Source organism: Neophocaena asiaeorientalis, unplaced genomic scaffold (assembly GCF_003031525.2).
Source record: "Neophocaena asiaeorientalis asiaeorientalis breed wild unplaced genomic scaffold, Neophocaena_asiaeorientalis_V1.1 scaffold232, whole genome shotgun sequence".
NCBI lineage: Eukaryota > Metazoa > Chordata > Mammalia > Artiodactyla > Phocoenidae > Neophocaena > Neophocaena asiaeorientalis.
In genome coordinates this window covers 436495-449274 of record NW_020175672.1, presented here as the reverse complement: position 1 = coordinate 449274, position 12780 = coordinate 436495, and the positions used below count along the sequence as shown (strand labels likewise).

General features: G+C 41.1%; 1 protein-coding gene across 1 annotated transcript in view; it reads left to right on the top strand.

The window, feature by feature from the left end:
• The window catches only part of RNF121 (ring finger protein 121), an 81748-nt gene that overhangs the window by 29381 nt on the left and 39587 nt on the right, over nucleotides 1–12780 (top strand). Inside the window, exons 2-3 of the mRNA XM_024731811.1 lie at nucleotides 4439–4476; nucleotides 7343–7484. Of these exons, the coding sequence (XP_024587579.1) occupies nucleotides 4439–4476; nucleotides 7343–7484 (180 nt within the window). The remainder of the gene's footprint in view (nucleotides 1–4438; nucleotides 4477–7342; nucleotides 7485–12780) is intronic.

Here is a 12780-nt window from a genome sequence, read left to right as displayed (position 1 = left end):
AAACCACATATTGTATGATCTCGTTTATATGAAATGTCAAGAATAGGCAAATCTATAGATAGAGATCAAAAGTAAATCAGTGGTTCCTTGGGCTGGGGGGAGATTGGAGAGTGATGGCTGACTGGTATGTGGTTTCTTTTTGGGGTTGTAAAAATGTTCTAAATTTAAATAGTGGTGATGGTGGCACAACTCTGAATGTACTAAAAGCACTGAATAGTACATTTTAAATGGGTGAATTTTACGGTATGTGAATTAGATCTCAGTAAAGCTGTTGTTAAAAACAATTCAGGTGTATAGAGGTATATGACTGTAGGACAAAGTGTGGATGTGAGTGCTGGGGTGCAATAGCAATTTTTTTTTATGATAATCCTTTTATTTTTTTAACTTTTAATTTTATATTGGAGTATAGTTGATTACCAGTGTTGTATTTCAGGTGTACAGCAAAGTGATTGTAATAGCAATGCTTTTATATGCATATGAATTACCTAGGTATCTTATTAAATGCAGATTCTGATTCAGGAGGTCTGGGATGGATTCTCTTCCACGGAGCACAGGCTCCGGACGCGCAGGCTCAGCGGTCATGGCCCACGGGCCCAGCCGCTCCGCGGCATGCGGGATCCTCCCGGACTGGGGCACGAACCCGTGTCCCCTGCATCGGCAGGCGGACTCTCAACCACTGCGCCACCAGGGAAGCCCTGGGATGGATTCTGAAGCATCTATTTCTTAAGCTCTCAGGGTGCTAATGCTTCTGGGCTGTGGATCATGCTCATCAAGGCAGTAAAGGATTTTTTTTTTTTTTTTTCCAGTGAATGGGGTCAGTCTAAGGAGCCTTTCAGGATCCAGGAGGATTTGTCTAGCATTTTGCATAAAGGCAGAATGTGGTTTGGTGGAAGAGAGGGGCTGAAGGGACAAAGTAACCAGCCTGTGTAAAGACTCAGAGACCACCGAGTATCAGTATTTGTGGGGGATAGGAGGCCTGTTTGTGGTATTACACTGGTGGACCATGAGTCTTTCGCACCTGAGAAAATATCAGTCAACCGCAGATCATTTTCCATTTTTGTAAAGTTTTCTCTTGCCCTCTGCCTGACATTTTTGGTCTAACTTCTTTCAAATCTGGACCTAGGTAGATTGACATGACTAGAGACCTTGCGACATCCTAGGAGGGGAGTGATTGGTTGGCAAAAAGACATTCTGTGTATGGGTCTTAGGAGTGGGAAATGGGCCCATCAATCAGTAATCTTGCCCTGAGAACCTACCTAATTAGCTACCTGAGCTCTGGACAGGTCAAGTTTAGACTGACTTACTTCTTGGCCCCAGGTGAATAAACTCATTAATGAGGGAGCAAATAAAGATGTATTTCCAGATGGTACAGGTTAATTATAGGTATAGCTTATAGCTTTCCTTGTTTTTCCACCTGAGCTAGAAGACTGATTTGGATGTAATTTTTAAAATCTTTTCGTTCAGCATGCAAATATTAAAGCCAAATCATGTCTTTACTCAGCATTACTCCACTCTGGTGCTCGTACTACTCCACGAAGTGCTAAATGGTCCTCTAAGCACCAAGTCTAGTCTCAGCCTTAGTGCTTGCCCTTCTCAGCTGTTCCCTGAGCTCTGAAAGCATTACTGCCCTGTGCTTCACCAACATTCAGTTCCCTGGCCTCTCTGAGTACTTTTTAAAGTACACTCACTCTCCTAGGAAGAAAGGCAATGAAATCACTTGGTGACTTGGAATATAATTACCCTCACAGCCCCACAATGAAGTCAGAAGACTTATTCTCTATTTTCCAGCGGGAGAAACAAAGGCACAGACAGTAGCATGCTTGAACACTATCTCATGGAGAGGTGTCCCCATGCCTGGTCCGGTTCTCTGAATCTTCCTTGTTTTCTCTTCAATGGACTTACCTTGCTTCTTTGAACATGTAGTTGTGTTGTTTTGTTTTGTTTTGACGTGTAGTTTTTTAAACATGATTTTCTGGGTGCCTCCAGAAAATGAATACTTCTTTCTCAGATGCTTATTAGGTATTTTTCAAGTGTTTGTTTACACTCCCATTTAAGCATCTCCAGGTGGGGTGCTGGTGTGTCAGCATACTTACTTATTACCCTGTTGGAGGGAATTCTGTTCAATTTCACAAGTACTCAGTGAGTGCTTAATATACACTCTGCTATTCTACTTGAAAGACGAAAAAGTAGTGTATTCTCCTCGGCTCTGTGGGATCTTCTAGGATGGGAGCAAGATAGCCATAAGCAGGACTTGGACTAGGGTGAAGCAAACAAAGCTCTGGCCGCAAACTTGAAGGAGGCACTCACTCTCAAGGTCATGCAAGTGCAGTGTCAGTGCCTGAAAATGTGTGCCTTTTTAAATTTTGAGCTCTAGGTCCCTTGCTTGCACCACCCTGGTCCTGGCCCTGGCCCTGGATTTAAGAAGCAGTTAGGTCACTTGGAAAGCATGTCTAAGATAACATAAGATTGTGGTCCTTGGGCTTCCCTGGTGGTACAGTGGTTGGGAGTCCGCCTGCTGATGCAGGGGACATGGGTTCGTGCCCTGGTCCGGGAGAATCCCGCATGCCGTGGAGCGGCTGGGCCCGTGGGCCATGGCCGCTGAGCCTGCGTGTGCTGAGCCTGCGTGTCCGGAGCCTGTTGCTCCAAAAAAAAAAAAAAAAAGATTGTGGTCTTTAATTGTCTGCTCAGGTACCACCCAGCTGGGCCTTTCCATTTCCTGCATCTACTTGTCTCCTCTTGGAGGGGACCTCTGTCCTTCTGGGGGGATGAAGGACTGAGTCAGGTCACATGAATAAATTCTGTGAGGCAGTGTGAAGTAGGACGAGGAGGGTGGTTGACTTCATTACCCTGATTGGCTGGGGGAAGCCTTAGGATATTGTTTCTTCCCTCCCCTCCCCTGCCCTCTGTCTTCCCCTCTCCTTCCCTCTCCTCTCTTTTCCCTCTTCACCCCTCCCCTCTTTTCCTCCTCTACCCTCCTCTTTTCCTTCCCTCCCTCCCTCCCTCTCTCCCTCCCTTCCTTCCTTCCTTCCCTCCCTCCCCTTCCCTTCCTTTCCTTTCCTTTCCTTCCTTCCTCAGCTGGGACACGTAGAAACCAGAAAGCCCTCTCTAAGCAATGGTGGACATTCCCAGTACACACACATAAAGGATGCATGGTAAATATGTACTGATTTTACTCAGTAGTAGTATGGAGTTCTGCCCATTTTACTTCAAACATCCCACTTAAGGTACTTTTCTGAAGTTATCAGAGGAACAGTGGGAAACTGGGCCTTGAACTTCGTAAGAACTAAAGGAATATTTGTTGATTGATTCCTTTGGTGATTATGAGGGCCTTTCTTCTGTATATCAAGGAGCATTTTCAGCTCAGTTCAGTATAAGAATGTATCGAGTGACTTATGTACTGAGGCTTTGGGTATGCTTCTGTATGGCTACAAGGAAGTAGAAGACTTGAGCTGTGATCTCAAAGAACTTAGTAGTATTCTAGAGCAGTGATTTTTCAGCTGGGACAATTTTTGTCCCCCAAGGGACATTTGATAATGCCTGTAGACTTTTTTGGTTTTATCTGTGGAGATGCTGCTGGCATCTAGTGGGTAGAGGCTAGGGATGCTGCTAAACATCCTACAGTGTACAGATCCCCACCCCCCACCCCCACCCCCAAAAAAACAACCCAGAGAATCAACCAGCCCAGAATATCACTAGTGCCAAGGTTTAAGAAATCCTGCTCTAAAAGGATAAGACTAACAAATAGAACTGGAACTTTGAGGTTGGAAGGCCACACTGCTACTTTTTTTTTTAACATCTTTATTGGAGTATAATTGCTTTACAATGGTGTGTTAGTTTCTGCTGTATAGCAAAGTGAATCAGCTATACATATACATGTATCTCCATATCTCCGCCCTCTTGTGTCTCCCTCCCATCCTCCCTATCCCACCCCTCTAGGTGGTCACAAAGCACTGAGCTGTTCTCCCTGTGCTGGGTGGCTGCTTCCCACTAGCTATCTGTTTTACATTTGGTAGTGTATATATGTCCATGCCACTCTCTCACTTCTTCCCAGCTTACCCTTCCCCCTCCCCGTGTCCTCAAGTCCATTTTCTACATCTGTGTCTTTATTCCTGTCCTGCCCCTAGGTTCTTCAGAACCATTTTTGTTTGTTTGTTTGTTTTCAGATTCCGTATATATTACATTGCTACTTAATAGCAGAGCAAGGACTTGGACTAGGGTGAAGCAAACAAGGCGCTGGGCACAAACTTAAGCTTAGTTCACCCTAGTCTAATGGGGCCATTTAGAGTCAAGTGGTATTATATGACAGAATATTTTATCTAGCTTCATGTCCCACAAATCCTAATTCATACTTTTAGCTCTAGCAGTGTGTGATCATTGTATGTTGGGTAGGGACAGTTCTAAGACTGTAATGGATTTTTATGGTGGTGTCTTTCTACAGGTTGATATGTCAGACCTCTCTCCAGAGGAGCAATGGAGGTAAGTGTGACAGTGTGGGCCCCTCTTGGTGGGAACTATAGATTAATCCTACTAATAGAGTTGTATATCTACCCTTTTTGCTTCCTTTTCTGTGGCAGGCAGTGACCTATGACCAGTAGGACAGGTCATTTGAGATCTTTTCCAGTATTTGGGTCACTCCTGGGTAGCTCCCTCGGTCCTTGGGAGTAAATAGATTATTGCACCAAACCACCCATCTGGGTTTTGAATACTAGTCCTGCCATTTCCTAGCAATGCGATCTTGGGCAAGTTACTTAACTTCACACTACCTTAGTTTTCCCAATTTGTAAAATGAGGATCATAACAGTTGTTGTGAAGATCAACATGTATGAAATTCTTAGAACAGTGCCTGGCATGTGGTAAACTTCCAGTAAGTGTTACCTGCTTTAAGGATGATTATCATCATTAACATCATCATGATCCATGAAACAGGGCAGAGAGTGCTGTTTGAGAAAATGCGAGATGTGTCTTCTGATCTCAACTCTGCTACTAACTTGCTTTGTAACCAGAGTGAGTCAACAAATATTTCATTGTCATTATTTCTCATTGGTAGAGGAGTTTCAAAAGTGCTTGCCCCACAAACTTTATAAGGTAACTGACCAGTGAGCTGAAATCAACCAAGTAAAAGTTTAATAGTGAGAAAAAAACACCTCGTTTAAATTAAAACTATTAATTATAAAAAATGTAGAATGGCAAAGATATCAACTCATATGACAGGCCCACAAGATTTTAGGTGACTTTAAGCTTAATATGCACCAGTTGTGTACCTAAGCTACCAAAATACTCTACAGTTTGCGAAGATGTTCATTAAAAATATACTATCTGCCTTAAGGGAAGTGACAGTGCTACTGTGTTCTGCTTTGCTGAGTCCACATTGATTTTGTTGTAAACACTGCATATGAAGATCTTTAGCTAGATATGTCTAGAAGAAGGCAATCAGAATTAATGGTCTTCACATTATGTTATATGCATCGTGTATAAAGATCTAGAACTGTTAACCTAAAAGGGCCCAGGAAAATGATGGTAGAAACAGGATTTTTTTTTTTTAATAATAGTATGATAAATATTTGAAGGGGCAGCATTGGGAAAGAGAGAGTGGATATGTTCCAGAGTGTAGGATTAGGTCCAAAGGATTGAAGCTGTAGTAAGGTAATTTAGTCTCATTATCAGAAACATTGTTAATAATCGTGGTATATTGTGAGGCACAGAGCTTCCTGCTTCTTAAAGCTTTGGAATTTTATTCCTTCATAAGCACATATGAGTTCCTACAATGTGTCAGACACTGCTGGTTCTAGAATAGATTATTTTAAGAGGCATGTATTCTCAGCCAGTGGAGATATTCAAACAAATGATTGCAAAAATAATTTTTGCATTGAGTGGTAACTTGAGCTAGGTGACTTCTGGTGTTTGCTCAGTCCTTTCTTTGATTTCTTGTTGTACACATCCATTCAGTTATATACTGTCTGAGAACAAGAAACTTATCTCTTATTATCTTTATAACTCCCCACAATCCTTGGGATTTTAAAATATCCTTTGCCCTTTTAGTTTAGCTTATCCTCACAACAACCCTATGAGGGAGGCAGAAAAGATAAGGACTCCTTTTGATAGATGAAGAAATTGTGATGTAGAGATGTAAATTTTCTTTGCTAAGGCCACATAGGTTGTGTCTGAACCTAAGTTTCTGATTCCTACCCCTATTATATTTTGTCAGATTCTGTCACCTAGGATAAACTTTTATGTAAGGTGAACCCTTAGGTGCTGTGACTGCCAGGCTGACTGACATTTGGCTGCCCACCAAGTTTACCCCCTCCTAACATTTTATTATGAAAAATCTTAAATATACAGAAAAGTTGAAAGAATTGTACAGTGAACACCCTTGTACCCACCACCTAGATTGTACAACTAACTTTTTGCTATATTTTATGATTTGTCTATCCATAATGCATCCCACTGGGTTCTTCTTGCTTAGTCTCTCATTGCCCTTGGGAATTCCATGAAGATACCATTTATGTTGTCCTTTCCCTTTCTCCCTAATACCCCTGGGTATGGAGAACTTGCACAAAAGCTCCTGACTACGGGTTACATTTGTACTTAGTTTCCTAATTCCTTCTTTATTCCTCTCCCTTGGCCGTAGGAGTGACTTTTCTTTCCTGTTCTCAGAGGAAGCTTTTTGCCTATACTGGCCAAGGGAATCACTTGTTGCCAATCCTCGGGACCAGAGAATGCCAGCCTTTAAACTCTTAGATTAAATAAAAGTTTCCAGTTGTACTCTCCTTGAGCCCTTGAAGAGTCTATTTACCTGTGGTGGATACTGATAATGAAGTCACTGTTGGAATAGTGTAAAATTGAAGCACTGCTGAAGTTCAGATTTTTCAGGCTTTAATCTTTAGGATCTCTGGTCCTGGCAGAGAGGGTAGGACAAATAAAGCCAGACTTTAACCCTGGAATTTGCACATATTTGCAATATTACTCCTTTATTGGTATCATAAATATCATTGAATAAGAGTATGAGCCTTTATGGCTGTGACCTCTCTGGGTTACTTTCTTCTTCCAGTGACAGGTTGAAATAGGACTGAAATGGAAAGGTATCAGCTGTTTTTAACATTGGGGCTGGGCAGCAGACCACCCACCTTTAACCCCAATACTTAACCTTGGTGACTAGGGCCCATAAAACCCCTGTTCTATTCCAAAATGCCTGTCCTCTAGGGCATGTGTGTTTCTAGCCCATATTTCGTACAGTACAAGAGTGTGTTCTACGCTATGGACCAGTGAGATATCCCTGGAAAGCACTGCTCCTTTACCGCCACACCATCCCTGACCTAGCTCACCCCATCTGTTTGGCTTTCAGGGTCGAGCACGCACGCATGCATGCCAAGCACCGCGGCCATGAAGCCATGCACGCTGAAATGGTCCTCATCCTCATCGCTACCTTGGTGGTGGCCCAGCTGCTCCTGGTACAGTGGAAACAGAGGCACCCCCGCTCCTACAATGTAAGCCACTTTGCTCATTTTTTTGTTTGCCAGTCATCAAGAGACCCTTCTTAAGTATTCTGGGGTCCCGCCTAACCCAGGCCACATGTAGGCAAGGAATAGATAATAATACTAAACTGTATGTGTGAATGGTGAATAGTGTATGTTGGGTGTGTGTTTAAGGGACAGGCGATTCAGATTGTGAAAACTGGGAAAGAACCTGAATGTACTTTCATAGCCAGAAAAAGTAGATCCTTCCTTTTAACATTTTGGGATAGATTTATGAAGGAGCTGTTCATTAGGAACTATTCAAATAGAGGGAGAGATGATCACTTGATTGGGAAGACCAAGCCTCCAATGAATCTTTAGATTAATATTTTGAAAATGCAGTAATAAAGAGGAGGCAATGTAACAAGTGGTAAGAAGGCAGGGTCAGAGTTAGAGAGACCTAAAAAGGCAGTTATAGAGGAAATAAGGAACAAGAACATAAAATGTACAGAAAACATACAGCTAAATGGCAGAAGTAAATCCTTCCTTATTAGTAATTACTTTAAATGTAAATGGATTAAATTCTCCTATTAAAAAGCAGAGATTGTTACATTGATTTAAAAAACCACATTATCCATGTTTATACTGTCTATAAGATACTCACTTTAGATATAAAGAAACAAGAGATAAAAGTAAAAGGATGGGGCTTCGCTGGTGTGCAGTGGTTAAGAATCTGCCTGCCAATGCAGGGAACATGGGTTTGATCCCTGGTCTGGGAAGATCCCACTAAGCCCATGCGCCCCAACTACTGAGCCTGCGAGCCACAACTACTGAAGCCCGCACGCCTAGAGCCCATGCTCCGCAGCAAGAGAAGCCACCACAACGAAGAGTAGCCCCCACTCGCTGCAAATAGAGAAAGCCTGCAAACAGCAACAAAGACCCAATGCAGCCAAAGATAAATAAATAAATAAATATTTAAAAAAGTAAAAGGATGGAAAAAGATATTTCATGCAAATGATAACCAAGAAAGAGCTGGTGGCTCTTAAATGTCAGACAAAATAGCCTTTAAATCAAAAAAGGTTACATGAGATAAAGAAGGACATTACGTATTGATAAAAGGTTCATTACAGCCAGAAGATGTAACAGTTATAAACATATGTGTACCTAACAAAGGAACCCCCAAATATGTGAAGCAAAAATTGACAAAATTGAAGGAAGAAACAGATGGTTCTACAATAATAGTTGGAGAGTTCAGTACCCCACTTTCAATAATGGATAGAATAACCAGGTAGATCAACAGGTAAAAGAGGACTTGAACAACGTTATAAACCAATTAGACCTAACAGACATACTCCACCCAACAACAGCAGAATACATGTTCTTCTCAAGTACACATGGCCCATTCTCCAGGATAGACTATACGTTGGACCACAAAATAAGTTTCAGTAAATTAAAAAACATTAAAATCATAGATGCAACTACTCTGGATTAGGACACGGCAGGTAGTATACTGGATTCTTTTACAACTATTATCTTAGAAGTATTTAACCTTTTCAAGTATAACCCTTTTTTAACATAAAAAACTTGGCAAACATCCATGTGATAATAGTTGTACTTTGAAAGAATACATAAACACATATAGTAGTAACAATAGCTAACGTTTATTGAATTTTTACTATGCCAGTCACTGTTCTAAGCACTTTACATATATAACTCATTTAATCCTCACAGTAACCCAATAAATACTGTTTTCTCCAATTACAGATGAGGAACTGAGGCAGAAAGGCTAAGTAACTTGCTCCACTGGTAAAACCATTATTTGAACCAAGACAATTTTACTCCAGGGCTTTTAGTCTTAATCCCTAAATGATTCTTTTTCTCTAGTATGCTTTTTCAGACCTCTTGTAATAGGGCCAAAGATGCCCAGAGGTCTATAGCCCATAGGATGGGAACTGCTACACTATCTCATTTAGCCCTCCTAATAGCCCATGATGTAAGTACTATGAACAAACTGAGTCCCAGAGAGTTCAGGCATGAAGGGGGGATACTAATAGAGCCAGGATTTAAACCCAAGTCTTCTGTTTCATATTTCATAATTTCTACTATACCATATGGTGCTTCTGGAAAGGATTTTCCATCAAGGGAACCAAGGGATAATATGGAGCATAGGCAGAAGAGAGACTAATCTTTGCCCTTGAGCTGGCACTTGTTCCAGACATTACTGGCCTATAGCCACCTCATGTGTTGTCATGCACTGCAAGTAGAGACATCTGTACCTTCAGGTCATAGTGCATGGAATGACCTCATGGCACCAAGGCTTTTTGAACTAGGCACCATCCAGCAGGCTGAGCCATCTGGGGTGGGGCTTCATATCTGGACCCTGCTCGTGCTTCACCCTGCCATCTGAGATAAGTCACTTGTTTTTCAGTGTGTGCTTATAGTACCTGCTCTATAAAATGGGGATTTATCAGGATGGTTTAACTGAGCCTGGAAAATACAAAAAATCATAAACCAAATGTAGAGAGACCCCTTGGAATTTCTGTGCTTGAATTTAGAAATAATTATATATTGTTGGCTAATGTGCAGAGATTTCTGAAAACCTCTGAGGAAGTGAGGATGCATAATGTACTGCAGTGGTTTTCAGTATGTACTTTTTTAAAAGGCTGTGGAGTCCTTTCTTCAAACAGTATCTTAAGGAAAAACCCAGTGTAGAAAATAAGAGGATGCTCTTCTTGGGCTGGTAACCCTGACCCCTCCGCTTTCTCAGGAACATCTATAGGACACATCAGAGTGTTAGAAAACCACTGATGTGTCATTCATTCATTAATCTTTTTTTTTTTTTTTTTTTTTTTTTGCGGTACGTTGTGTCCCCTGCATCGGCAGGCGGACTCTCAACCACTGCGCCACCAGGGAAGCCCCATTAATTAATCTTTAATAGGAATGTGATTGTGACTTAATGAGGCCAGTTGTTGTAAGGAACACACACAGTTGTCTCATTACTTTATTGCCACACCCTGTAAACATGCTGAACTACATTGGTGAGAGGACATGCTAACATTATAGCATATCTTACACTGAGAAACTTAAACTCATATCTTTAGAAAATTGGAAGAAGAAATCTGTAGTGTCCTGCTTTATGCTGCTCTTATACAATAATGATCTATATTGCTTTTGTTAAAACTTTTATTAACTTGGGTACAATGAATGTTTTTACTGCTTTGATTAAAGTACTAACTTTGGAGGAAGAAAAATTGCCCAAGATGCCTGTACATAAGGGCATCTCCTGTCCTTTTTCAAGCTTATCAGAAGTTGGAGCTGTTTGCCTTGCAGCAGTAAATACAGTGGAATTAGACCATCTGGCTTGATTAGCCAGCTCTCATGCTTCCTGGCTATATGACTTTATACCTCTCTGAGCCTCAGTTCTTCTTATCTCTAAATTGGGGGGATAATATCTATCTCCTGGGTTGTGAAGATTATATAAAATTGCATGGCAAAGTGTTTTATAAACTCTAAAGCTAATGTTAGTGACTTTGTTCCTCCTACTCCTAAGAGAAAAGTCTCAAGACATAAAAATATCTTCAGGTACTATTTTATGTGGAAGTGGAATAGATTTTATTTTTATTGAGGACAATTTCACATAACAAAATTCACAGTTTTAACTGTTTTAAAGTGTATAATTCACTGGCTTTTAGCACATCCACGTTGTTGTGCAACCATGGCCACTATTTAGTTCTAGAATGTTTTTGTTACGCCAAAGGAAACCCCATACCCATTAAGCAATCACTTCCCATTTCCCCCTCCCAGCACACCCTGGCAACCACTAATCTGCTTTCTATGTATTTGCCTATTCTGTATATTCATATAAATAGAATCATATAATATGTGGCCTTTTGTGCTTGGCTTCTTTCACTTAGCATAATGTTTCCAAAGTTCTTTCATATTGAAGCATCTACCAGTATTTCATTCCTTTTATGGTTGTGTAATATTCCATTGTGTGGATATGCTACATTTTGTTTATCCATTCTTTAGTTGATGGACACTTGAGTTGTTTCCACCTTTGGGCTATTTTGTTTTTTTATTTATTTATTAATTAATTTTATTTATTTTTGGCTGCATTGGGTCTTCGTTGCTGCATGCGGCTTTCTCTAGTTGCGGTGAGCAGGGGCTACTCTTTGTTGCGGTGTACAGGCTTCTCATTGCAGTGGCTTCTCTCGTTGCAGAGCACGGGCTCCAGGGCACGCGGGCTTCAGTAGTTGTGACACATGGGCTCAGTAGTTGTGGCTCGCAGGCTTAGAGCGCAGGCTCAGTAGTTGTGGCACACGGGCTTAGTTGCTCCGCCGCATGTGGGATCTTCCCGGACCAGGAATAGTACCCATGTCCCTTGCATTGGCAGGTGGATTCTTAAACACTGTGCCACCAGGGAAGCCTTGGGCTATTTTGAATAGTGTTGCTATGAACATTCATTGTAAGTTTTTATTTGAACACCTATTTTCAGTTCTTGGGTATATCCTGGAGTGGATTTGCTGAGTCATATGTAACTCTATGTTTAACTTTTTGAGGAACTGCCAAATGGTTTTCTATAGCAGCTGCAGGATTTTACATTCTAACTCACAATATATTGGGTTCCAATTTCTCCACATTCTTGCCAACACTTGTTATTTTTCTTTTTCTTTTCCTTCCTTCTTGCTTCCTTCCTTCCTTTCTTTTTTCTTTTTTTTTTTTTTTGTATTATAGCCACCCTAGTGGGCATAAAGTGGGATTTCATTGTGGTTTGATTTGTATTTCCCTAATGGTGTTGAGCATCTTTTGATGTTTTGGGTTTTTTTTTTGTTGTTGTTGGTTTGTTGTTGTTGTTGTTTTTGGCCACACTGCAGCATGTGGGATCTTAGCTCCCTGACCAGGGATTGAACCCATACCCCCTGCAATGGAAGCACGGAGTCTTACCACTGGACCGTCAGGAAGTTCTCTTTTGATGTTTTTATTGGCTATTTGTATATCTTTTTTGGAGAAATGTCTATTCAAGTTCTTTACCCATTTTTTAATTGGATTTCTGTCTTTTTTTCTTTTTTTTTGGATGTTCTGTGCAGCTTTTGGGATCTTAGTTCCCTGACTAGGGATTGAACCTGGGCCACGACAGTGAAAGTGCCAAATCCTAACCACTGGATCGTCAGGGAACTCCCAGATTTTTGACTTTTTGTTGTTGAATTGTAGAAGTTCTTTATATAGTCTGGATACTACACCATCGTTAGATAATGATTTACGAATATTTTCTCCCATTCTGTGGGTTGCCTTTTCACTTTCTTGATAGTAGTATCCTTTTATGCATAAA